Here is a 25,974-nt window from a genome sequence, read left to right on the forward strand (position 1 = left end):
CTCGAGTGGATTGTGAAGCTCTGAGCCGCTCGGTGTTGCCCGAGATAGGAGTAATGAAGTTGTGGAGTCCGGAGATACAAAGGGCATTAACCTCATTAGCATGAAACCTTTTCTTCTAACTATTGTGGGACCCTTTCAGTCCTCTAATCCCCCCTATTTCAAAGCTGGGTTTGTAATAAAGCTTTTAGGGTTTTTTTTTTTTTTTTCAAAGCTAATGGTATTCTCTATAGATTTTTATTGCTGTTATAATCTATGGACCGATTAAGAATTCCCTATATGACATGCCCCCCTACCCAAACCACAAAAACACCTCTTTTTACTTTATGAAACAATTAAACAAACGCGTGCACGTCGCACCACAAACGCTGGAGTTAGAGTTTGTTGCGCATTCACAAGAAAACAAAAAAATATAATCCAGTTTAATTTAGTCCGATTTTTAAAACCTGAGCTGCTGCCCTCATTATGTTGTTGTTGGTTTGTTTGTGTGTGAATAATTTGCTGCTGTAAATTTCAGATGAGCCCACAGGCTCCTACAGAAGTCCTGTAATGTCCCCGTTCAGTCCAGAAGCAGCAGCTTGCAGCACGATGGAGCCTATAAGACAAGATTTTAAACAAAGATCCCATTTTGCGGCACATTGCAACCTTCCCTTATCGCGTCGTGAGGGGTAGTCAGATTGTACTAAATTATGTCCAACCAAGCCCCTTTGGATCCGTGGATTAAGAGATTAAAGTGGACCACTGGGCAATGCATCCCCTTTCCCCCCTCATATTACTCGCATGATAATTGCCCAAACTGATTTGCACTTTCACAAAAGCTTGTAGAGACTCTTTGTAGCCGGAGCGGAGCAGACGCTCGCAGCCCCTGGAAAATAAAGCCAGTGCAGTGCATGTCAACCCGAGAAACAAACGCAGAGCTGAGGATGACAAATTACATGCTGCAGCATTTTCTCTGTCTCGTTCTTCCTGTTTTTAAATTGGCCTAAACTCTGGTGTCCTGACGCCACATCAGCAGACCTCACTTTGCGCTTTATATCCAAATTATTCAGCAAAATAAGAAGAAAGAGCATCTTCCTTAAAGCTTAATTCGAGCCTGCTCTAATCAAAAGCCTTTACTTTTACTGCGCGCAACATATTGATAAAACTTTATTGACAAAATATTGACAATTACATACTTCTTGGAAGTATACTTTGTGTTAAAATTGTAGCAAACTTAACACAAACACAAAAAGTATTTACATTCCGTAAAAGAGGGTTTAACAGAAACATTAACTTTTATCATTTCTGTACATGGAATACGCTCAGTGCTTGAAGTTTTTTTTTTTTTTTTTCTCTGTCGATTCTTGCGTTTAAAGTCCTTCGGAGCAACTTTCACTGGAGGGCCAAGTCCTGACAGGAGGCTGCGTGGGGGCCACAGCGACACATTGGTAAAGCTTTAGGTTAAAGGAATGTCCTGATACCTTCCCTTTCAGTACTGTATCTGTGGTCTGATTCACTTTTTAGAAAGATTTTTTTTTTTTTTTTTGTTCATCGAAATTTACTTTTTGTTGAATTTTCCTAAAAAAAAAAAAACACTATAACGCAGCACCGCTACTTCATATGTTTTCACAATCACTTTTACACGAGAATCATGAATTAAAGACTGCACACTTTGTAAAAAGGAATAAGCACGACATCTCTCAGTTTGAAAATAGAGTTAAAAACAAAATCGATTCTTTTTTTCCCCCGTTGGTTTGAGAAAATTTGTCAAATTAAAACAACTACCAGGGAAAAACTCTACCATGCAGTTCAAGTTTACAAAAGCAGTTTGGTGTTTTGGTATCTTGAGTGGAAACGTTTTTTTTTTTTTCTTTAAAAAAAAAAATAAAATAAAATAAAAAACTTCTGAAGTGCAAACGTCCAAAATGAATTGGAGAAAAATATAATTAGGTGGTGGCAGATGGGAGGGGGGGGGGGGGTGTAGTGGTGGTGGTTGGTGCGTGGAAAGGTTCAGGTAGGTGGACTGAGACACTGTCAGTCACATTTTCCCGGGTCATTTGTATTGACTGACCCACATGGTGACAGCAGTGCCAGTCGGGTTTCTCTCACCCTCAGCTGCCGATCTCCGGAGATCTGAAATGTGACATTGGCTTTGTACCGTCTCACTGTCTCTACACGGCTTCCTTTATCCACGTCCTCCTTCATTCAGACGCTTATAGTGTCATTTTTTTTTTTTTTTTTTTTTTTTTTTTTTTTTTAATCGTCCGAAGTGACATCAATTTCCTCTGGGCTCGACTGTTTAGTCGCCATTCTCCACCGGTTTATGTGATGCGATCCTTTTTTCTTCTGCTGAGACTCCGAGCCCTCCTCCTCCAACTTCTGTCGCTTGAACTTCGTCCTCCGGTTCTGAAACCACACTTTTACCTGCAGAGGAGGAGGGAGGGGAGGGGGGAAAAGACAGAAAAGAAAAGAAAAGAAAAGAAAAGGTATCAGTATCACGAGATAAACCGCGATTGGTCCGTGCGTAAAACCACGCATAATAAAGGGATAGCAGGGCGAAACACAAGCAGGATATAAAAAGGTAAAGTGTGACCTGCGCTCCAGAAAATAACCAGCAGAATAAACCTCAAGATCATTTATAATTTCAGGGCAGCATTAATTACTGGCCTTAAAACAACCAAATCTTGACGTTAGAATAATTATTACAATTAATAATAATAATTTAAAGCAAAAAGAGCGACTTCAGCCTTTAAAAGTTCAGTCACCTGGGTTTTTAATAACACAAAGCTACCAATAATCATCCAGTACATCACACATTCAACCCTAAAAATAAAAATGCCAATAACATAAATACAAGAAGCTGCAATAACTAAACTATAATATTTTTTCAATGAAGCTCACAAACATCTGATGTCTGCAGAAACTTTAACGCCTCATCTAAAGTAGGTCAGAACATTTTTTTCCACAATATGAGGATTTCTGTCAGCAAGTAAATGTAAAAAAAAAAATAGAGACACTTCTATCTCTCAGGAGTATTTATATTTTCACCCACTCCTCTAAATCGATTGGTCAATAATGGGTGCCGTGGGCAATTAACAACCTCTTAATCGATAAATTCTATGTTCCTGCTTTGTCACTCCGCAGCCCTTTTGGCTCTTAAACGCCAACTGAGGTGCATTTAATAAGCCTTCAGTGGGCTAATTGAAATAGGTGATGGTTCATTTCTCCCTTCAGCTCCTCCAAAGGCCCCGCCGTCCAAAGGAGACACAGCGGACAAAAGACAGCGACTGATGGGCTCAAACAGCATCTTAAATATGGCAGGGGGAATTCAGTGAACCCGCCTCGCTCTTTGTATCGTCTATCCCATAAAATGGTTAACTGGTTAATTTGCCCTCCATTTTGAAAGGCAACAATCTCCCCCCCAAAACAAAGTAATTCAACCCCTCCTAAAATGAGGTTAGGCCTATACAATGCCGGTGGATCTGATCCAGCAGAAAGCCCCCGTCTTCGATTGACAACATGCATTTATGGACCCCCGTTTGTAGAAACAATTTGGCGGCTGAGTATTTAAAATTATTGTTTTACAAATGACACCGCTCTGCTTTAGCAACATGCACCAACATGCAGTCGTTTTCCAGCGGCCTGATTTTAAAATGCTCCATGACGCGCCGCGCCGCGTTAGAGAAAACACAAATATCACATATGGTCCACTACATCCGCCATGACGTCACAAAGGTATTCTTTAAAATGACAATTTAAACGACCATAAGGTGCAAACATGGATGTGCTAATGGCCAAAACATGCCACAATACACCGAGGGGCAGCATTCAAATAAAAACCACAATAAGCGCGTTGTTGCCGCGTCCAGGTGACATCGACAGACAAGACGTAAAGTTTGAAGCTGAGTAAAATACCGTGTTTCTTACCTGAGTTTCTGTGAGGCTAAGGCTATGGGCGAGCTGTTTTCTTTCTGCTCCCACCACGTAATGGTTTTTCTCAAACGCGTGTTCGAGCCGCAGGAGTTGCGAAGGTGAAAAAGCTGTCCGGATTCTTTTGGGCTTTCTGGCAAGCGCGTTGTGCAAAAGGAAGCTCTCTGGACTCGTTTCATTACCTGGAAACGAGCAGAAAACGAGGGTATTTAGTGACTTTAAAACAAAATTATTATTATTATTTTTTAAATCAGATATTAACATTTCCATAACAAAACAACAGGCCTGAGCACAGCTATGGAACAATAGTCTCCTGAGGACAGGGCTGGAAATATATTGGAACAGTGTGTGCGGAGAGGCTGGACATTAGACAATAAAAGATAATTTATCAGAAACGTGTGTGTTTTAAATTAGTGCTGATTGTAGAGTTTCTTCATCTAATATTTGTCAGCTCCTCCACATGAAGCACAGAAGGAAACCAAACAAAGCAGAGGTGGCTATAATCCTGGGCTTAATTAAATTAGCTCAAAAACAGCCCTTGTGAAGAAAATCTAAATAAACATCAGGCAAAAACCATCTTAGAAATTAATTAGGAATAAATTGCAATCAAATATGAGAATGTTGTTTTCACTTGTCAGAAAAAAAAGCCAATAAATAGAAGTGTATATACAAAAACGTAAGCAACCGAAAACTATAAAGTAATAAATAACACGTCTGGCAGGCAAAAGTTAATTTATTTAATACAAATACAATTGACTCTAATTTTGCCTCATGTCATCCTTAGAAAATTAGCAACAGCTTTATCAAATAACCATCGAAAATATTTATTTTTCCCGTTAAAAAAAAACAAACCAAAATGTATGTTTGCAGTTAAATGTGACATGAGTCTGGAATAAACCGCAGAACAGCGAGGTGCATTCGTTTCGTTTTTAGGCAGAGTATAGATCACATGCTATATATAACCTGCAGACTTACTGTGTACAAACATGTCACAATTTCTACTGGTCTTTTTTTTTTGAACCCCTGAACAGATACTCCGAGCTGCAGGCGGCTTCAGAAGCCAAACAACAATTATTTCTTCACTCGGGATTATTCCTCTTTCTTCTAAATTGAAGACTTTTACTACAAAGTCTTTATCGAGCAAAATGATCTTTTAAATAAGTGTCTGTTTTGCCCTTGGAGGTGATGGGCTTTAAAACTGTTCTGCTACAGATTTTTAATTCCACCTACATCCTGCTCTCTGTACTGATGGAGACAAAAAAAAAAAAAAAAAAAAAAAAAAAAAAAAAAAAAGGGGGAGCCACACCACAGCCGCTCGGCGCTTTCGTGCCTAAAACTGAGCCAAACGAAACATTTGGATAACTTACCTTGAAATCTGTGACCCAAGTACCTATATCTGTGTAATAACCAGGGGTAGAAAGTTGAAGGGTCCCTTTGCTGGCTGGCAAAAAGCGGGTGCGGACTGTGTGAGGATGAAAGCGGGTGAGCGGCCAAAGCGTGCGGCGGTGCCACCGAATGCACCGGGACGGCGGAGTTTTGCGGATGAGAGACCGCCTCGGCAAACACCAAGTCCGGGTTTGAGTAGACGCCCCTGCCGCCAGAGTGAAAGCCGTTCAGAAATGGGTTCATCTGGCCGGAGTTTGCATAGCTGAGAGCCGCTGGCCTGATGGGCTCCTCGGAGCGGGACGCCGGTATAGGATTATCCTTCGCCACTAAAGACTCTATAGTAAAACACCTCTTGGGTGTAGGTTGAAACATGGTCTGATAGTCCAGATTCCCCAGTTTAAGTTAAAGTTGTCGTAGGCGCTCTTGCTTAAAAAATACTCCACACCCAAGAAAGGGGGAAAGTTTCTGTGCAGTAAATAAGTTGGGAAAAGGCGGCAGCGTCGAGAAAGCCAAAATAAAAAGTGTTCGGCTACTCCCAGACTAATCCATGGATGTGATCGTTTTCCTCGCCGGGTTCGTGCGGGCAGATTTGTTAGTTCATGAGCCTAATTAGCGCTGCAGCCCCATAAACAGCTTCCTCTGAAGGCTGTAATGGCATGGTGATTGGTCGCTGCCGCTGCTGCTCGCCTTAAGGTGGAGAAGGGGAAGACGCTTAAAAAGTGCGTCAATGGGAAGCAGGGGCGCGGAGAGGCGGACTCGAACGCGCAACACAGAACGGATTCGTCCAGAGAGGAGCCCCCCGCACGCACGCACGCACGCACGGGCGCGCACACACACTCACATCCACAAAACTCGCGCACACATATCTCCAGGATATTTAACACGTTCATCTGGACCAGTAGAAAAGCTCAAGGTAGCCTGCTTATTTGCATTTAAGGCCTACGACAGGTTCAAACGGATTTCTTTTTTTTTTTTTTTTTTTTTAGAGTGGGGGTGTGTGGAGTGTTACTACTAGCAAGTGATTATTTTAATTATGCACAACAATGTTGTGCAAACATCAACTCAGCTCTATTAAAGTCTATTTTGCAGGCTGTGCGCGCGGATATTATTGAGCGGCAGTTTAATTGCGCTATCAGTCGGACTTCATTTATTTCTGTTTTGGTTTTCTAGCTGGATATTCGTTGAAAAATAGTCCCTGTTTCTGTTCCTGCTTGTTCTCAATTTTCTCGAGATCCTATTAGGATAAGTTCCAAATTGAAGACAGTCCGTTTTTATTTGTGCTGGAGGAGCGGAGACACAAACAGGCTTTCACATTTAGAGCATTTTTTTTTTTAATTTATTTTTTATTTGTTGAAGTGTGCGGGCTGCGGCGGGCCGAGAGTCTTCAACATTCAATCACAGAGTGTCAGAGGTAGTGAGAGATGCTCAGGTGTGTTGTCCTACCTGTGTGAGGAGCGGCTGGCAGCCCTCTGCGCCGTGGAGCGGAGACCGAGGGCTGCAGCCGTGCGTGGCCGCGCACCGGGGGCCTGCACCGAGACAGAAAACACACTCACAGCGCGCGCAGGGTTTTTTTTAATCGTCGTCATGAAGGCTGCTGAGAAATTAATTGATGCAGCCTTTGTTGGAAAATGATTGTAATAAATGACTATACATTTATTTTTGTAATTATTTTTAATTTTAATTTTGGTCGTTTGATGGAATTGTTTATATAAAGAGATTATAATCTCGTGTTTTAGGGAAATTTATAATTAAATTCATCTAGCCTGGTCCTAAATGCTCAGAATAATGATTACAATTGTTATTATTATTATGAAGGGAGGTCTCTGTGTGAAAAAAAAAAAAATTAAAAATACTAGAAAAACACTAAGAAGGCCTCTCAAAGCTGTCAGAGCTCCGGTATATGTGCACAGACCCGCGCGCGCGGACACACACACTCGCTGAGCCTTTTATTTTGAAATGTGACCTAATAAGTATCAGTCTATGTTTCAACTGTGAGGCCCAATATTATTATTATTATTATTATTATTATTTTTATTATCATTATAGTACATCGTTGCTACAAAGCGGGCCCATGAGGGACAACCAATTTCAAAATCCATGTGTAATGGGATAAAAAAAAAAGTTGAACATGGTTGCAGTTTATTTTTATTTTACAAACTCCAGCAGCGTGTTTCTGTCTCTGTCTCTGTATTTCCATCCAATCTGATCACTGGCTGCATGTTTATATGTTCCTGACTTTTATTCATCCAGTTAACTGCTGATCGTGGACATGAACCATCACACTTTCCCATGGGGCGCGTGTCTGACCTCTCCGCGGTACTTTAGCGACCTCTAGTGGCTGCAAAAAGATAACCAGGGTCCAGAGGTCTCTGCACTCAACCACAGATGTTACGTTCACTGATGTCCTGTAAGTTAGGCCAGCTGATTTAGAGAGCTGTCTCATTAAAATGTGTTTTGGATGAAGACTCCTGTATGGGGTGTTTTAGCTTCACTGTGCAGACTAATGTTTGACATTAGAGACGATTTCAGATTCATCTCAACTAGTTTGGAAGCAGATCCCGTTTCCGTGGGCAACATTACACGGGTGTGATGTGGAAACCTGAGTTGCTCAGACATCGAGTGGTCTTTCAGTGATGTAGAAGACATATTGTGTCTAGAAGTTTAACTTTAGAGATAAAAACTATCGGTAGATTTATTCTGAAATTTTAAAGCGGAAGGGGTCACAGATGTTGTACGAATTTCTGACCAAGTCATTGAACTTTTTTAATTTAACAGGGCACGAGTTTAAGAATAGGATGTATCAATACACCGGCTTTTCTCCAAATTCCTCTAAAATGCTCTTATAGATGATGTTTCCAGGTAGATGTTAGTAGAATAAGACATTCTTCCATCTTAATGTGGCCTTTAAAACTTTTAATGATTTCCCATTTGAGACAAGGTGATCTTGTAACCGGTGAGAACACATCTTTATTAATAAAGGCTTTATCTGTACACATGCAACCTAGTTGGATTGCAGCAAGATAGAAGCACACACTGGATTATCAGGCGAGACCATTTGAACACTCGGAGCATGCACGTCAAAATGTAAATTCAGATATTTGTTGAACAGGTTAAGAAGCTTCTCAGATTAGATGAAGAGTAGAACGACAGATTCAGAGTCACTGCTGTTACAGGAGCTGTAGATCCGTGCCGTAATATAACTGGTATGCAAAGTGTAATTGCTTAAAAGAGGCAGTTGGTGATACACAGAGTTTGCATTGCCCGTTGGTACAATGGTTTTCATTTGAGTCACTTCATGGTGTCGGGTACAAACACTCCTAACCACTGGGGGTAGTCATGTCCAGATCAGTTGATGGGTTAATGGTGTTTTTAGGATGTGAGGGACTTCTGGTTTAAAAAGGAGTCTAAATAAAGATCAAATAAAAGAAATCTGGAGGAAACTATTCTACAAATATTCAAATACAAAGGAATAACACATGAGTATCAGAAGCTTGCAGCCTTTAATTTAACGCTGTGGTCAGCTGGCTGATGGGTTATTGAATATTATTGTTTTCGTAAAGCGGGCGGGAGAAGCTGCTCAGCGGCGAACAGTGGTCCAGCCATCATCATCCGTCTCGTTCTTGGTGCGACGAGGGTTTTCTTTATCGGAGCGCCAGGCCTTCTCTCCGTCAGCTTCCCGCTCCTTCTCCCTCTCTCCGGGACGCTCCCTGTCCTGCTCCTCCCGCTTCTCTTCACCTCCACGACGCCAGGAGCCGCCGCCGCCGCCGCCACCGCCTGGGAAACCAAGAAGCTCATTACGACGAGTCCAACCAAGAGTGGGTGGATTTTTCAGATTGAACTATACTTCCTGCATTTGTACATTTGTCTGAACTGGTAGCTATCTCTTTAAGACACCTTTTGGTGTCAGTGGTTAAACAGGTGAACAGTGACCTCTGCTGGTTGAAAACATCTCCTCCACATACAAATCCAGAGGCTGTTTGGATGTTTTAATCATACTGTTACTGATCTGACAGTAAATCAGACAAATCTGAAGCTTGAATGTAGTTCAAATATTGTGGCTTTAAGAATGAAGTACTTTAACAGCTTTGTCACATCTTTATTAAGGCAGACTGATGTATCTGAACCGTGCTCTGCTTACCTTCTTCATTCTCTCTGGGTGGGGGTCTCTGTTCACGATCATCTCGGCGGTCTCTATCACGCCGTTCAACACGGTCAGCTTCTTCTTTGCGAGAATCCCTCCAGCCGCTTCCTTCCTCTGTGCCGCCTCTCCTCCAGTTATTCTCCTCTCTGTGTAGACACGGACATCATTTAATGCAACTGTAGCAACTCTATAACGGCTGCATTGTTAGAAGTATTAAATCAGGCCTCCTGCTGTTTGTTGGTCTGTTAGACCCACCTCTGTGGACGACGGTCTCCGAAGCGTTCGCCTGATCGTTCCTCTCCTTCGCCCTCCTCGTCTTCTTCATCTCGGTCGCCACCACGAGGAGGTCCCCAGCTATCCTCTCGGGCCTTCTCCCGCTCACGCCAGCCACCTACAACACAAGCACGATGTCATCATCCTGGTGGACGTTACGTCTCCGCACCGAGCTGCTGCCTGTCTGTTGAATAAATCACTTTGCAGATACTCCGTCAGACATCTGTCACTTACGAGCAGCTGAAAGGCTTCAGACTTACCGGGTCTGCCCAGAGGCTTCCAGGGTTTGCCGTCATCCCCACGACGGGGCCCATCGTCCATGCCTCTCCTTCCACCTCTCTCATCATCTCCTCCTCTTCTGGGGCCCCAGTCATCATCAGCTCCACGCCTCGGAGCCCTGGAGTCATCCATGCCTCTGCGAGGACCCCTGTCGTCATCAAAGGCGCGTCTCGGACCGCGGTCTTCGTCAAAGCCACGTCTCGGGCCGAGGTCGTCGTCTCCGCCTCTCCTCGGACCGCGGTCATCGTCAAACCCTCTGCGGGGACCACGGTCTTCATCCAGCCCTCTGCGCAGAGGACGGTCCTCATCACCGCCACGACGCAGACCTCGTTCGTCATCAAAGCCCCGACGAGGTCCTCGGTCATCTCCGCCCCTGCGAGGACCTTCTCCTCGCCTGACAGACGCCTCTCTGTCCTCTTGGTCCTCCTCTTTTCCCTCCTGTCTCCAATCCCTGGACGGTGCAGAGGCACTGCTGGAGAAGACAATCAAAGTTTAATGACGGGAAGAAAAAAAAGCAGGATTAAGTTCAAAGTTACCAACACACACCTGTCAGGCGCGGGACGACGCCACTCTGACTCGCCTCCCTCGGTGCGCTTCCTCCACCCTCCTCCTCCTCCTCCCTCCTCTTTCTCCCCCCAGTCCTGCTGTAGCAAAACATATTGATCATGAGACATTGTGACATCACCTCAGGCTGACTCGGAGGACTGTGGACCGCATGTCTCAACACATCAACACACTGTAACGTCAAAACAATTTGAACAAACATCCACGACTCTGCGATCATTGAACTTTTGTAACAATATATTTGGGCTCTCTTCCATCAAATGTCGACCAACAATTGTTTTTTTTTAAACTGACTGTTAGACTCAACACGTCGTCTCTGACCATCGTAACGCTCATCGGTACCTTGGCCTTCTCCTCCGGCGGGCCCCTCTTCTCCTCCTCACGACGCTGTTCTCGCTCCTCGATCTCCTGCTGACGAGCACGCTGCTTCCTCTCCTGCTCCTCCAGCTTGCGCAGGCGCTCCTGGTACTCCCTCTCCTCCTCCTCTCGCTGCTCCTGTTCCAGGCGCTCGCGCTCTTCACGCTCTGTGACAGAAGCAGAAAAGATGTGGCAATCAGAAAATAGTGCCAACAATTCAAATGGTTCCTAAACTTTCCTTTGACACCGAGATGCCGATGTCCCTCAAAATAACCACTTTACTGACTCGTGTCATGACTTCCTGGTTAGTACTGGTTGGATCACATGTTCTACTGGTCTTTAGTGTCAATAAATGAATTACCTTTCTTGAGCTGCTCCTCGTGGATACGCTGTGCATCCTCCTCCTTCTGGCGGTAGAAATTGTTATGCCTGTCCTCTTTGCGCTGCTTCTTCCTCTCTTCCAGACGCGTCTTCCTCTCCTCTACCAAGCGGTCCTGGAATGTTTTCAGTTTTTCCTTGAAGAAAGAAAAGTGAAATTGAACCCACTGCTGCAGTCACACCAGCAGGCAGCTGAAGATGATGGACGGACTGAAAAGGTCTCACCTCATAAATGAAGCTACGGGCGGCGGTTATTTTGGACAGGAAGTTGTCTTTGTCCTCCACCATCCTGGACATGCGCTGCTTGTGCTCCAGAGCCTTCTCCCGTTCAACTTTCATGTTACTGATCTACAAGAACAAAAGAGCACATTCTTACTTTCTAGAAACTCAGCTCTGTGTATGATGTCCTTGATCTGTCTTTCCACATACCCTGTCCTCTTCCTGGAGCTCCCATAGTTCCATGTCCTTGATGCGCTGCTCCTCATAAGCTTGTTTGATGAGAGGAATCTCCTCGAGGCGTTTTGCCCTCTCAAAGTAGTCAATCTGGAGAGAATTAAAAATGAGTGACCAGTCCACATCTATTTATTGCCAATTTAGCCGATCTGTAGATCCATCACCTTCTTCTCTTGGTTCTTCAGACGCTCCTGAAGCTCCCTCTTCTCTTTCTCCAGCTGCTCCACCTGTTTAGCCATGATGAAGTCTGGATCCAGTTCCTCCAAGTCCTGAACCAAACACATTTGTTATTCTCACCTTACAAACTGTGCTCAATATCGAGTTGAACCCAATCAAGTTGATTTGTTGCTACATTTTACCTCGATGTCAATATCCTTGAAGGCCTTGGCTCCAAGTTCAGTCTTCTTGATCTGCTCCAAACGCTCGCGGACCGTCTTCTTCTTGATCTGCTCGTGCTCCTGCATGATGCGCTCCTTTTCCCTCTCTTTGGCCTCCTGCCGCAGACGCTCCTCCTCCGCCTTGCGGACCTTCTGCATTTCTGCTTCCCGCTGCTCGAGCTCCTCCTTCTCGCGCTGAATGTTCAGGCTCTCCAGGCGCTCCTTACGCTCTTCAATGGTCTGTCTGCGAGCCAGGATGCGCTGGTGATCCTTGCGGGCGTTCTTCAGATAGGCGGCGATGGCCAGCTGGTTCTGCTCCTCACGCTCGGTCTGCGAGAGGACAAAAACATCAGAGGTGAAGAATAAAGAAGGGTACTGTACCAAAAGAGACTAACCGTCAATCAAATTTGAATACCACATGAAGACACACTCGTGTATATTATTGATCAGGTGGCTCTGTGTCTCTACCCACCAGGATGGAGGGAGGCTTGATGACCTGGATGGCTTTAGCCAAAGAAGCAGACATGGCAGTCAGCTGGTTTCTTATCTGCGCTGATGGCATGTTCTGCAGGAAAGGTCCAACAGGAGAGTCCTCTTTGGTCGAGTAGTTGAGGTCAGAGCCAAAGCTCAGAGTTCTCGAGCTGTGGTCTATTCGGACCTACAAGACAAAGTCAAACGTTGGATAGGCAACATTTCCATCAGCGTTACTGGAATAACAGTTTTGTTGGACAATCGATAGCGTTTTGAGTTTCTAAACTCAAAACCCTGGACTGATTTTGATCGTACCTGTAGATCACAGTGCCGCGCAGCATCCACAATGGAGCGCTCCAGCTGGAAGGCGTCCACAAATGGAACCAGGGAGGCCAGACGGCTGAACTCGATGCTTTGATAGATCTGTGCAACCTAATATAGAGGACGCAGAGTAATGAGAGCAATTACAACCAACACAGGGTACAAGTGATTTTGGAAAAGATAAACAAGACGACCAGAATTACCTGTTGCAGGAGCCTGAGGATGGTGTTGCTCTGCAGGTGTGGGACATACTGCTGAAGATCAGCCTCCTTCTCCGCCTGATCTCTCACCCAGTTCAACACCTGGGAGGAGAGCAAGTGTGTCATCATAAGTCAGGATGAGAATTAACTAATGTACTTCATTATATAAATATACTGTTAACTGCAATTGAAAGAAAAAAAACAACGATCGGATGACACTTGTTCCGTAAGATCAAACTTTTTTTTGCCAGGTGGTGCTGGATGGTTTGTTTACCTTGGCCACTCTCGCGCTCAGCTTCAGAGGATGAAAGTCCACCTCAAGCCAGTTGTAAAGTTCTTTCACATCAGGTACGACATACTGCAGCAAGTTAAATCTCACCTGAAACCCAAAACATTAAAATACACATTTGTAAAAACATGTTTCAGCATCAAGAGGTGGATTTTTCTTAAAAGGGCAAAAATGTATAAATACAACACTTTCTGGTACTTATTACTAAAAAGGATTCAGGAGAACTGTTGAAACATAAAACACGGCTGCTTTGTTGTGCACATAATGTACCATGTCGTTGATGAGACTCTGGCGGGTTGGTGGGGACTGCAAGCCCAGGAGGGTGGCCAGCCTTCGGTGTTTCTCCACAATGATGCCGTCCATGTCGAGCAGCCGAGCGATGTCAGTGCGCTCAGGGGTGATGGGAATAGACAGTGTGGCCAGGAGGACTCTGGTGGACATCCTGCAGATCAAAAGGACGAGTTAGTAACTACTTGGTTACTACCGGGCTAAAACCTCACTGCACTTTCCTACAAAGAATGAAGTGAGGTATCTTACCGCTGCATCTCGTCCTGGGTCAGATTCTTACGCATCTCCCTGGACAAGTGGTAGAGCCGGTGGAGGGTGCAGGAATGGAAGAGAGCATTTCCAGATTTCCAGAACACAGTGGACACCTTGTTGTAGTAGTTTGCCATCAGCTGGGGTTTCGGAGGCTTCTTGGAAAGACCAAACAGTCCGTGGATGTCCTCAACAGCCTTGAACGCTTCCTGGGAGGAAAAACAAAAACGGCATCAGTAACTGTATGATCTTTACCTTGATGATAAACTGGGACATTACAGGACTATATCTATACTAAACAGTATAGTGTGTTGCTATGGCCGTTGTAGAGATTTAGAGAGAGTTGGGTAGACAAACCTGCCACAGCTCCATGCTGATGGCGCTGTCCAGCTGCACCAGCCGTGTCTCCAGGTGCATGGACTGGCTCTCAGGGTTGTTCAGATTGATGGCGGTGCTCTGGTTGTGGTGGCGCTGGATCTGACCCAGATGCATTCGCAGGTTGTCACACAGTTTACGAAATTCTGCTTTGCGGGTGTACTGAAGACAGAACTTGAATGCTGCAGAAAATAAGACCAAATATTACTTGGAGAATTTAAGATATCACTTAGACCCTGTTGTTTACTGCAAAACGTGTTTCCCAGTCAAAAGAAATGTAAAACAGTGTTATCCACTTTGGCCAATTAAACACTTTGTGCTGACTAAACCTGAAAGACTCGCCAAGGAAACGCTTCATGGGCTGGCAACATGAGGGCGACAAACATCCCATAATGCTCCACTGAGTTACACTGATGCTCTCTCCATTCCAAAAGAGGATCTGATGTAATTACCGAACAATCGAGGCCTCTGGTGCACAAAGACTCAATCTCATTTAAACCCAATTTCCAGAAAAGAAAAATGTGTCCAATGGAATATGCTGTATGGTAATTATCATTAAGTAATATATGTATAACAGATATCCACAAATAAAATATCAAACCGTTTGTTCGTGTTAACTTTCATGCAGCCAGGAGAAGTACATGTCTTTTATAACAGATAACAAAAAGTATTTGATCAGGTCTTTGATGCGAGTCCCGACCTTGCTGGGCGATGTCATGGTACAGGCGCTCCACCTTGGAGTTGTTCCTCAGCAGGTCCAGGCACTGGCGGTAGGACTCCCACAGGAACTTCACCCAGGGAGTGAGCAGCAGGCGGTCGGTACGATCCTGAGTGTCCTCTCCACTCACAGCACTCAGGAGCACGCTGACATCACAACAAGATTCACATTAAATGAACCGCGAACCGCAACAATCATCAAAAACATCCAGCGTGGTGAATAACAACACGGATGAAGTCACGTCGCTTCATTTCTGTAGGACAGACGAGAGCGGCCTCACCTCTCTGGGGTCTGGATGTTGTCCAGGTCCTCGATGTCCAGGACCATCTGCTGGGACTCCCCCTTGGCGGTCTCGGTCTTTTCCTCCGCCAGCTTCAGGTAAGCCCTGACCACATCCTCCAGGGATTTGATATTCACCTGAAAGCAAAAGACAGATTTACACGTGGACCCTGCGGGGTAAACAAGACCCGGATGTGCGCAAACGTCCCAGATGTCTCCGGACTCACCTGCTGGCAGATGTTCTTGTATTGGTACAGACCCTCCTTGGCCAGGTGGCTCTTGCGCAGGTCCACGCAGAGCTCCAGGTACTTGAGCATGATGGGCTCGTGGATCTTCTGCCATGTTCGGTGTTTCTTGCTCTTGATGACATCGTACAAAACATCCAAGGCTGGCTGCTTCTTGCCAACCTCGAGAAACTCTGTATGAACCCATCACAACAACAACAACAATAATAATAATTATTAAAAAGAAATCAACGGTAATCACAGAGATGTCCGACAACACGCGCCCGGTTTCGTTGGACCTTCCCGGCCAACACCGGTGCTCCGGGGACGTTAGCCGGTGAACAGCAGCTAGCGGGCCGCGGTTCGTACCCCGACGAGGACGCCACGCGCGTCAACGTGTCCCCAACGGCCATTTAACCGTCACCTACGTCTCTAAAGTGTCTCGTTCACCGGTCGGGGACAAACATGGCGTTACAACCGACTTCAAGGCAACACGTCACTCAACGAGGACGACGCGTCTTTCCCCGCCATTCTGGCTCCTGCTAGCGGCTAGCCCGGCGAGCTAAACGAGGCCTCCTCCTCCTCTTCCTCCTCCTCCTCCACCTCCTCCGGAGGTAAACGTGTCTCCCGTCGCCCGGTGAACGTGAACTCGTGTTTCTACTCACCGTTCGCTCGTTTCAGAGCGTTTTCGGGCCGCTGGAAGTAGGCCGGCATGTTGGAGGCGGTCGGGTGAAGCTCACAGCTGACTTGACTTGAGAAAGTTTCTGCTCGAGCTCACCAGTCCATCCGAGCCACGCGCTCAACCCGCTGCGACGGTGCTGGCGGAGAAAGGAAGAGCCTCGTGAGCGGCCTGGCGAGGGTTGCCATGTGCGCCACGTGTTTATCCCCCTACAGCAGAGCGGAAGGGTGGAGACGGACGAACCCAAATCTAGTTAAGTAGGTTCGGTATTTACTTTATTAATCCCCGAGGGGGGATTTTTTTTTTTTTTTTTTTTTTTCCCCACTACAGCAGCATACAGGAAGCAATAAAATAATAATAGAATAATAAAAAGCAATAAAATAGCAGTTAAAAAAATATTAAATACACAGTATATACAGTACAGTATATATCTATATATAGTGTATACAAACAACCAAGAAACACAGACAACAGTGTTATTGTTATCTACGTTCATTTATCCACATTTAGGGCTTAAGTGTAGTGTTTTTATTTATTTATTATTAATACAAATCTAAATATAGTATGTATATAAAAGCTTAACATTGTATAATACAGCATTTGTGAACGCTATTTTCTAAACATATAAAAAAGTGGAATTCACTAAGTTACATGAGTTAATATTGTATTTTTCTACACATGGTTAAACACGTGAATAACCAATGATATGAAATCATCAACATTATCATTCAGTCCGCTGAAGTTCGAGTAAACATTCATACAGCAGCGTCACTAAACCAGAACCCCAGGCTTCACAAACGGGGGGTTTCTCCACCAACCTGGCAACCCTGGGTGTGTAAAGTTCCCGTATGAGCTCCTCGGATGGTGCATTCAAGTACCCATCGAAAAGGCCTAACGAATACAGCATACAAAAGAAACGAACAGAAACTGAACAATAATTCGTGACGTAAGTAAGGGATAAATATTTAAATTAAAATATTTAACAGTGGAAGCTGTTGCGATTTTAATTACATTTTCCTTTAGAGAGTATTGAGTTGAGTGAATGTAGGCTATTTGTTGAAAGCACTGCTTCTTACCTGTAAATATACGTGTAGATATTTTATTGGGTCATTATATAAATTATATTCACGTACACATGAATGTTTTTCTCTTCATTCAGGGGACCAATTAAAACATTCTTCCAAGTCAAGGTACATCTTATTTTTTTCTTTAGATATGAGGGCACATAGGTTCTATAAAGAATAAATGCACAACAGTTTCTGGACCACCATCATCATCATCATCATCATCAACAACAACAAAAACTTTACATTTCCTGTCAATTTAATCGTTGCAGCTCAGTGACCTTTAACGCACCATGACAGCCAAGTCAACGGCCGCTGTGATTGGCTGTGAGCAGCGCGTCAGTCCTGCTGTCCCGGAAGAGGGACGAGACTTCGCAGAGAGAGAGGAGGGAAGTCTGTTGACAGGAAGAAACTTCTCCCGGGCCGCTGAAAACACATTTTCCGTCTTATTAAAGAAACCCAGCGCCTCGGCCTGGTGTCCCGACCTCTCAGGAGCCCTCAAGGTACTTCCGGTTTCATTAAAGTCCACAAAGGAGAACGGCTGTTGCTTTCTGTCCGGCTAACTCGTGCTTATGACCTCTTGCAGGGATGGAATATGGCAACGACTGAGACACAGCTGATGTTAAGCGTCGGAATAATCGGTAAGACCGAAGACCATGTCCTGCTTCCCGGTTGGTTTTCCGGTTAAATCGGCGCCTCAGACTCGCCGATCGTGCGGGACGTGATCACGTGACGGCAGCGTGACCCGCAACCTCTCCCTCAGCGGAGCTCCATGTCCCCTCCGTGGAGCTCCATGTCCCCTCAGCGGGGCTCCATGTCCCCTCCGTGGAGCTCCATGTCCCCTCCGTGGAGCTCCATGTCCCCTCAGCGGGGCTCCATGTCCCCTCAGCGGAGCTCCATGTCCCCCTCCGTGGAGCTCCATGTCCCCTCGGCGGAGCTCCATGTCCCCTCAGCGGGGCTCCATGTCCCCTCAGCGGAGCTCCATGTCCCCTCCGCGGAGCTCCATGTCCCCTCCGCGGAGCTCCATGTCCCCCTCCGTGTGGCTCAGTGCTCGTGCATGTGTTCGTGTTAATATTCACCGCTCGCGGTGCTTGTGTCTGCTCTGCCAGAGAAAGACGTGAACGGAGACACGCTGTGGGTGTGGTGCTACCCGTCCGTGGGCTCCGAGCTGAGACGGGTCCTGCTCAGGAAGTGCTGCCTGACGCGGGACGGCCGGGACTTCCACACCTTCGTGTTCGGTCAGCTCCGTCGGACCTGGTACTACGTCACCACGGTGGAGGTGCAGGAGCCGACGGCGCTGAACAAGGTGCTGGAGTTGTCACACAGACAACACTCACTTCACCTTCAGCTAGTGGATTTAGGGCTGCAACCAAATGATGAGGATCCCTGTGGATTGTTTTTACAGTTCATCAATCATTTTGTTAGTTTGAATGGAAGATAGTGGAGATAAAAAAAAAAAAGCCCTTCACAGCTCCACAGACAGCAACATGGGACCTTCAGGTAGCTTCTTATGTCCAGTCAACAACACAAAACCCAGATATTTTAAATTTACAGGAATTAAAATGAGGTAAAAAGGAAAAAAAAAAAAAAATCACTTTTAAGAAGCTGGAACAAACATTTTTTTTGCTCTTTTATTTGATAAATGACTTCAAGAGAACAACATCAGAGTTGTCCGTTTATATTCTGTTGATCAGCTTATTTGTTTCAGCTCTGTAAACAAGCATTTTATTTAAAATACTTGATTTTTGTCTGTTTCTTCCCTTCCAGGTCACTCACTTTTCAATAGTTGTCACAGCGAAAGACTTCAACCCTGAGAAGTACGCCGCCCTCAGTAGAATCCTCTGCAGGTGGCGCCGTTTGTTCCTCTAAACGTTCAATGGTACAAACGTTGTGCTTTGTGCAGCCCTCACACTGTTACATCTGTGATCCAGGATGTACGTCAAACACGGCAGCCCGGTGAAGATGATGGAGGCGTACATCACCGTCCTCACCAAGGGGATCTGTCACAGCGACGAGAACGGCTCCTTTCTCATAAAAGACTACGATGTTCGGAAAGCGTACCTGGCCGGTTCGGTCAAAGGTGAGACTTCACGTTGGTGTCGAGGAGCGTCGCTTAACTTTGTCTGATTTTCGGATGAAAATCTTTGATTAACATTTGATGATGAGGACAGATAGGGGGGAAGGGGGCTCTAAATTATATTGCCATATTTAAATGTATGTTTTTCCAGTTTCTTTACATTTTAGTCATTGATTAAACAAGAAAATATAAATCCTTTATGGTAAAAATAGTCAGGAGTTGCAGCCTTAAATTAAATTAAATTAAGCAGCGCTTTACAGGGATTTGCTGTATGTATCTGTAGGCAGAGCTGCAACCAACACTTATAGTCAAATATGGGTTGATTTACAGAGGATTTTTTTTATTTTTTTTATTAATGTATCGATCATTTGGTCGTTAAGGTTTCAGCAAATCGTGAAAAACGACCATCATGAGTTCCCAAAAGCAGAAATGTGACTTTTTACAGTCTAATGCTGGAAGATGAAACACAACTGAAACTGAAAGTGGTTCACAAAAAAATGCAAGAGGAGCTCAGTTCAGAGGTGAAAGTGGCTCATCCACCTCACTGCTCCGTCTCAGATGTGGTGTCTCAGTTCGGTCTGGAGACGATCATCCTGTACACCGCCCTGATGCTGAAGAAGAGGATTGTGGTCCATCACCCTCGGATTGAAGCGCTGCTGGAGTTTACCAGGTGAACTTCAGACTCTCATCATCACTCTGTAGTGAATACGTTTTCCCCTTTTTTAACTCTTTCCCCCGTTCCCCCCCCCCCCCCCCAGAGTCCTGCCGGCTCTGACGTGGCACCGGAAAGACTGGTCCATCCTGCACCCGTACGTCCACCTGACCGACGCCGAACTGGAGGATTTGAAGAGATGTCCCGGTGAGGCCGCCTGCCGCTTTGTTTATCTGACTAACGGGAAACCTTCGTGTCCTCTTCACGGTTGGAGAGCAGCGACCATCTGTGCTGCAATCGCTGCCTTCAAATGGTGGGAATGTGAACTATTTATGCAGCAATGTGTTGGTTTTCTCCTCAGGATACGTCGCAGGATTTGTAGACCCGGAAGTGAGCAACAGATCAGACTTGTTCGATGTGTTTGTGAACCTCCCCGACAGCGTCATCACCGTCTCCCAGGGTGCCAAAGGTACAGTCTGTTCAAAGAGAAAGCAGCATGTTTGTAAGACTCCCCTCAGACTGACGCTGCGTGTGTCACCACAGAAGCCATGGCCATGGGGAAGTTACACAAGGACATTGGCCAGCTGATAGTGCAGTCGGCGGAGGACGCCGAGAGGACGGACAGTCAGGTGATTAAGGTGAGAGCGCGCTCACAACACAGGAAACCTCCTCATCCTCAGGTGGAAGCTAACAGGATGACCTCGTGTTCGTTCACAGGACGTCTCTGTCAAGACGAAGGAGATCCTCGCCAACCTGGCCGCCCTGGCTGACGACTGCGAGGACTCGAAAATCACGCTGGAAGCTTTAAAGCAGCGTCACTTCCCTCCCGCGACGGAGAACTTCCTCTTTCATTTAGCAGCTGCAGAACAACTCTTACGGATATAAAGCTGTTGGCTCGACTGCGGGATGACATCACAGACGTGGTGGGATCATTTCTGGTTTCTGAAAGGCACTTTGCTCACAGAAATCTTCATGTGAGGACAGAAAAGTGTCACTAGATTCTGATTTTATTGTTCACTGCTGTGCTAATAAGTAATACGTGAGGAGACTTGTGTACGAACACCAGGATAGAAGAATTAAAGGACAGGTTTGCCAATATTTTTTTTTTTTTTTTTTACATATAGTCAACAAATTCCATGAAAAGACTCAAACTAAATGCATCTGAAGCCTGAAAGCTTATTTATTTTTGGCCTTGAGCTCCTTAAAGCTTTTAAAACCCATTAAGGAACAAGTGTTCCTTCCTACACAGTACGTGTATTAATCCGCGGCTGAAACTAGTCCCCAACAAATGCTGGACTGCCTGCTGTCTGGGTCGGGTTTGGTTTCATCTTTATTTCCCAGCAGCTGCAGGAAGTTCCTGAGTCTTTTTTTCCAAACTGAAACAATCTATCCGAGTCCGTTTTCAGGAAGGACCAGTGGACCGATGGTGTTGACCGCTGAAGACTTAGAGAAGGACTCGTGCTGTGTTGTTCGCCGTCTTTTCATGGGATTTATTGACAATACAAAAACTATAAAATAATGCCTTTTAACACAAGTAGTTATGGACAAGAGAGGAGCTGCAGTTTTTCTCTGGAGATGAATGATCTTTTTGAGATGTTAGTTTCCAGTCTGCGGTGCAAAGCTGCACTTCCCAACATCACACACGTTGATGTTTGCTGAAAGTCAGACCAGATGTATCTGAGCAGCAGTGACGAGCACATATTATAATTAAGATGGAGTCAGTTGATGGAAACCTCGTTGTTCATGGTTATCAGACCAAAACACCAACAGACATTGCACATGTTTTTTTTTTTCTTTTTAACAAAGTCACATTTTGTATTTTACTAAAGACACGAGTGTTTGTTCAAACAGAGTTTCACATTCTGCAGCTGATGCTGCCACGTCCTCGTTGATTTGTATTGCATTGCGTGTGTCACTGTTCAGGTTCTGTTGTTTAATTGACGTGTAATCAGCACAGTTGTTTTACTGTTGAATTCATTTTTAAACCACGTTGCCAAACAGATGGTTTTGTGCCTCAGTATTTTAAATCGGTGTAATACGTGGAGATGCTCGTGTAACTTTAAAACTAAATGTATTTTCATGAACTTGTAATAAAATTATGTAATATTTGCTATATCTATAAATACATCTAATATTCCAGCTCAATAAATTTACTATGAAAAAGTGGCTTCTTGCTTGTTGTGGTGTATCGACATGTTCCACACGAATGCCGAGTCATGCATTGTACAGTTTGTGCTTGCAGGATGTTAAAGCTGACGTTTCCTCTCGTGCTCTCCGGCGACGGCCGCCGTGTGTTTGGGTTTCTTGTGTCCGTCAGAGTCCTCGGTGGTAGAACAGCTGTCGGCCGGCTGCTCCCGCCTGCAGCTCCTCCTCCAGCTCTTCCCTCTTCACCTGTAGAAACAAGGTCAGCGTCAGCCGGAGTCGACGAGTCAACGCACACGGAGGACGTGACGAGCAGAGCGGGAGGATCTCACCGTTCCTAGTTGTGGGAAGAGACTGAAGGAGACGGGAATCATCAGGCCCAGGGCCAACGCAGCGCTTATGTGGCGGGAAGGAGCGACGAGCAGGGAGTTCCTCTGGAAGAATCTTGTTCTGTGAAGGACAGTCTGTCAGCTGGGAGTTTGTCCACGTGGTCTTAAAGAGAACTGAGTTTAAGAGCGGCTGACCTCTTCAAGAGCAACACCAGCAGATTAGGAAGAGCAGCGGTGGCACCAAACAGAGCCGCTCTGGACAAAGCAGTTTCCATCACGGCCTGATTTTTTTTTTTTTTTTTAAAGAAGAAAAAAAAAAAAAAGATAAGTCATACTGCAGGTTTTAGATGAGATGACTCATGTTTGTCTGTTGACTTCTTTCGGACCTTTTCTCCTGCTGCTTTAGAGATGCCCACGAGATTCCCATCGTCGTCGAACACCTGGATGCCTCGTTCTGTCTCCTCACTTCTGACGGTGAACACGCTGAAGAAGGCCAGAGCAGCTGCAGAGAGTTACACCGCATGTTAGGAAAAAGCTACATCAGCCCATGTGGCTTTTTTACACGGTCTCAGAATAAAGGAGTTACCTGAGAGAGGGATTGGTAATATTGACCTGAAGAAAGTCTGGACCGGTGGGCTTCTTACACCGAGCCGGCTGATGAAGATCTGAGGAAGAGCCTGTGAACAAAAGATAGTTTAATCAACAGCAGCTCTTTTAAAGATAAAAAGTTTCACCCTCGTACACACCCCGCCGCACGTCGCGTAGGAGACCGTCCCAGCGACCAACAGGAGCTGCCTTGGAGACGTCTTCTTGTCCTGGTGGGGAGACATAAAGAGCGACACACTGAAGCAGAAACAACAAGGATTCAAGCCAATGGGAGCAATTTAGTCTGATGACGTCATCGTCTCATAATTGAATATACTTTAAAAGTTTAAAAGACATGTTACCGGCTCTGTTGAGGAGTTTCTGTTTGCATAGTTGAACCCGGCGCTGTAACTCTGCAGCAAAAACTGAAAAGATCCATTTAAACATTTATCAGTCATAACATTACAGCCACGTGTTTTTAATTTATGTGATGAACGTGTTTCATTACCTGCCAGAACAGAGCAGGTTTCACACTACTGTGTGGCAAAAGGCTGGCAACAAACTGAAAGAAAGAAAATGTTGCTTTAACAATCACTACCGGGAACAAGGAAGAGAAGAATCATGGTTAAGTTATGGAGACACGTACCAAAGGACTGGATATCGGCAACAAGGCTGGAGGGAAAGAAACAGACGGGAAGGCATCAGCGTCTCATGTCAAACTGGGTCTGTGATACTATATTACATGTTGTGCATTATATACACTTTGCTACATTTATGAAAATTATAATGCGAGATGTCTATAAGAAATTACTAAATGCAGCACTTGTTGATTGAATGCCAGTAAATAACACAACTGCCTGACCACAAAAGCATTTCTTTAAGAACAGTTTTAATATGTTTAACTATTAAACAATGTGAATGCATTACATCCTAATTCAATGGTTTTCAACAGGTGGTTTGTGACCCAAAAGTGAGTAGCGGTTGCCATCGTGAGGTCTTCACGGATATGCGCGTGAAAACAAAAAGTTAGGTGGGAAAGAAGTTTATTTTACATTATAACAGTTTTCTGATGCATCGCTTTTATTTTGAAGGACATGCGTTTCCTGTCATGCAGTGTTGCAGCAGCAGTTTGCTGTCAGCATTGTCCAAAATACTCTCCAAAATAAGTAGTTATCTCTCAGCTGAGCATCTGTAAACACAGTTAGAATAAGAAATGTCCATTCAAAGGAATTCTGCCTTTCTCCCATAATATCCTACAGTTTAGATTCTTGAATCGTGATCGGCATCACCGATTTAAAATGGTGTGAAAAGCAAATCTCCCTGTAATTCAAGAGAAGTCTGCATTTTTATTTCATTGTTTTTTTGTTTTTGTTTTTTTGCCCCGGCTGAACTTTTGTGGCACTTCTTTATCGTTATCGTGTTTTTAACAGTTTACAAAGTATTACAGCACTATTTTGAAATGAACTTGAATGGCTCAAAAATGTGGGAAAATGTGTGTCCTGAGTCTGGAACAGCTGAGAATCACGGTCCTGGATGGAAACGATTAAACATCTGTTGAAGCCTAAATGTCACAGATGTTACCTGGAGGACGGAAAACCAGTGGAAGAGGAGCACCGGTGTCGGCGTGGACAGACGACTGTAAACACAGAGCGTTTTAAACATCAGGACGTTTGAAAAAAAAAAAAAGTGGCACATTAAAATCTTTCAAACTGAAACATAAACATCTGAATATATTTAAAGATACTCTGTATTACAGCTGGGCCTTATTACGCCCTGAAAGCAGGAAAAAAAAAAAGGGAATTATTTAGAAACAAATCTCGGGTTGTTTCAGGCAGGACTTACAAGCGCAAGGATCCGTGCGGGTTCATCCTGCAGGAGGAAACACAGCAAAGATGTCACATAATTCATATGGCTGACTGATGGACCACTCCGCACTCAAAACTCCTCAAACATCATCTGACCTTTTTATCTAGTTTCTCTCCACTTGCAATAGACGCGTGGGCTTTCTGTATTTCAGCCTGAGGAGAGCAGAGAGACTGTAAACATCAGCTCAGGTCACAGTCGGATCAGCCAAGAGGCTACTTACATCAGAGGAGAGCAGCAGGGTCGGATCGAGGAGGTGAACCCAGGTCTGCAGTCGACCCAGGAAAGACTGTAGAGGAGGAACAGTTCACCTGTCACAGTATATCCCAGTGTTGTGAGTGTGATGCTCTGCATGTTGAACCACTGCTGTGCGGTTACCTGTCCCTGTGTCTTCCACTGGAACAGATTAGGATCCATGAGAACAACCAGGACATTTACTTTTCATCCATTAAGCAACTTGCAATAAGACTGCAGTACAAGCATGCGGTTCTCATGCTTTTGAGGTCATTTAGAAACTATGTCCGCCTTCAATCACGTGATCAGAGTAAGCGGGTTTACGCTACATTCAGGACCGTCGGAAATATCAGAGGTTGTGTTTTTTTTTTTAATGTTTCTATGTTACCCAAGTTGTGTTTAGTTTGTTGAGCTGAGAGAACAAATGCAGCTTTTCCTGCTAAATGCTAAATGTGATGGACAAAAACAACACAACCTTCCACGTGCAGCTTTTTGTTGTGTTGTTTTTTTTTTGTTTTTTTTACAGACAACCAGACTCCTAAAACTTGTACTTTTGACCAAAAAAATACTTACCATATATTTTCCATATATTTCCAATCAGTAGAACCTACGCTAATATTTGTTTTAGTCCTATTCATTATTTTCACGTGAAGCTTAAATTATTACTCGGATCTATTTTTCCTAACATCAGTTAGGAGCACCTGAACGCAGCACGTGGTGTCTCTTTAGAGCACAATTTGTCGCTGTCAGTTTTCCACCGCTGTTTTTAGCTCTTTTATTTGAATAGTCAGAGAAATATCATGCAGGTGAACGCTTTATTT

The 25,974-nt window shown here is 44.8% G+C and overlaps 4 protein-coding genes across 7 annotated transcripts; 1 reads left to right on the forward strand and 3 right to left on the reverse strand.

Moving 5' to 3' along the window:
* Window positions 1-1,132: 1,132 nt before the first annotated feature.
* On the reverse strand, window positions 1,133-5,966 carry emx2 (empty spiracles homeobox 2). The gene is made up of 3 exons (XM_069145187.1): window positions 5,274-5,966; window positions 3,904-4,088; window positions 1,133-2,400 (listed from the first exon to the last, which is right to left on the reverse strand). The coding sequence occupies exons 1-3, from the start codon at window positions 5,662-5,664 to the stop codon at window positions 2,233-2,235; spliced, it is 744 nt and encodes a 247-aa protein (XP_069001288.1). The 5' UTR covers window positions 5,665-5,966; the 3' UTR covers window positions 1,133-2,232.
* Window positions 5,967-8,190: 2,224 nt separating this feature from the next.
* On the reverse strand, window positions 8,191-16,336 carry eif3s10 (eukaryotic translation initiation factor 3, subunit 10 (theta)). 3 transcript variants are annotated; one of them, XM_069145190.1, is made up of 22 exons: window positions 16,194-16,336; window positions 15,532-15,722; window positions 15,306-15,442; window positions 15,008-15,171; window positions 14,290-14,489; window positions 13,933-14,141; window positions 13,666-13,837; window positions 13,381-13,485; window positions 13,110-13,208; window positions 12,901-13,017; window positions 12,587-12,772; window positions 12,097-12,444; window positions 11,902-12,006; window positions 11,714-11,827; window positions 11,510-11,632; window positions 11,268-11,421; window positions 10,892-11,073; window positions 10,532-10,626; window positions 9,967-10,457; window positions 9,689-9,824; window positions 9,431-9,579; window positions 8,191-9,066 (listed from the first exon to the last, which is right to left on the reverse strand). In XM_069145190.1, the coding sequence occupies exons 1-22, from the start codon at window positions 16,240-16,242 to the stop codon at window positions 8,870-8,872; spliced, it is 3,723 nt and encodes a 1,240-aa protein (XP_069001291.1). In that variant the 5' UTR covers window positions 16,243-16,336; the 3' UTR covers window positions 8,191-8,869. The 3 variants fall into 3 exon arrangements, with proteins under 3 accessions (XP_069001291.1, XP_069001290.1, XP_069001289.1); XM_069145189.1 differs by having other exon boundaries at window positions 9,967-10,454; window positions 10,532-10,629; XM_069145188.1 differs by having other exon boundaries at window positions 10,532-10,629.
* Window positions 16,337-16,370: 34 nt separating this feature from the next.
* On the forward strand, window positions 16,371-20,908 carry dennd10 (DENN domain containing 10). 2 transcript variants are annotated; one of them, XM_069145192.1, is made up of 11 exons: window positions 16,371-16,464; window positions 17,544-17,774; window positions 17,858-17,912; window positions 18,381-18,577; window positions 19,039-19,118; window positions 19,203-19,351; window positions 19,907-20,018; window positions 20,107-20,207; window positions 20,362-20,469; window positions 20,544-20,638; window positions 20,718-20,908. In XM_069145192.1, the coding sequence occupies exons 2-11, from the start codon at window positions 17,565-17,567 to the stop codon at window positions 20,883-20,885; spliced, it is 1,275 nt and encodes a 424-aa protein (XP_069001293.1). In that variant the 5' UTR covers window positions 16,371-16,464; window positions 17,544-17,564; the 3' UTR covers window positions 20,886-20,908. The 2 variants fall into 2 exon arrangements, with proteins under 2 accessions (XP_069001293.1, XP_069001292.1); XM_069145191.1 differs by lacking the exon at window positions 16,371-16,464 and adding an exon at window positions 17,345-17,397.
* Window positions 20,909-22,150: 1,242 nt separating this feature from the next.
* On the reverse strand, window positions 22,151-25,434 carry sfxn4 (sideroflexin 4). Its single transcript, XM_069145193.1, has 14 exons — window positions 25,298-25,434; window positions 25,143-25,208; window positions 25,018-25,074; window positions 24,899-24,925; window positions 24,638-24,692; window positions 23,703-23,728; window positions 23,565-23,618; window positions 23,419-23,481; window positions 23,218-23,286; window positions 23,058-23,148; window positions 22,858-22,973; window positions 22,667-22,752; window positions 22,475-22,592; window positions 22,151-22,391 (listed from the first exon to the last, which is right to left on the reverse strand). The coding sequence occupies exons 1-14, from the start codon at window positions 25,334-25,336 to the stop codon at window positions 22,314-22,316; spliced, it is 945 nt and encodes a 314-aa protein (XP_069001294.1). The 5' UTR covers window positions 25,337-25,434; the 3' UTR covers window positions 22,151-22,313.
* Window positions 25,435-25,974: the final 540 nt, after the last annotated feature.

This window comes from Embiotoca jacksoni, unplaced genomic scaffold, assembly GCF_022577435.1.
Source record: "Embiotoca jacksoni isolate LCO1_2020_lvr unplaced genomic scaffold, fEmbJac1.0.p SCAF_12, whole genome shotgun sequence".
Classification (NCBI taxonomy): Eukaryota; Metazoa; Chordata; class Actinopteri; family Embiotocidae; genus Embiotoca; species Embiotoca jacksoni.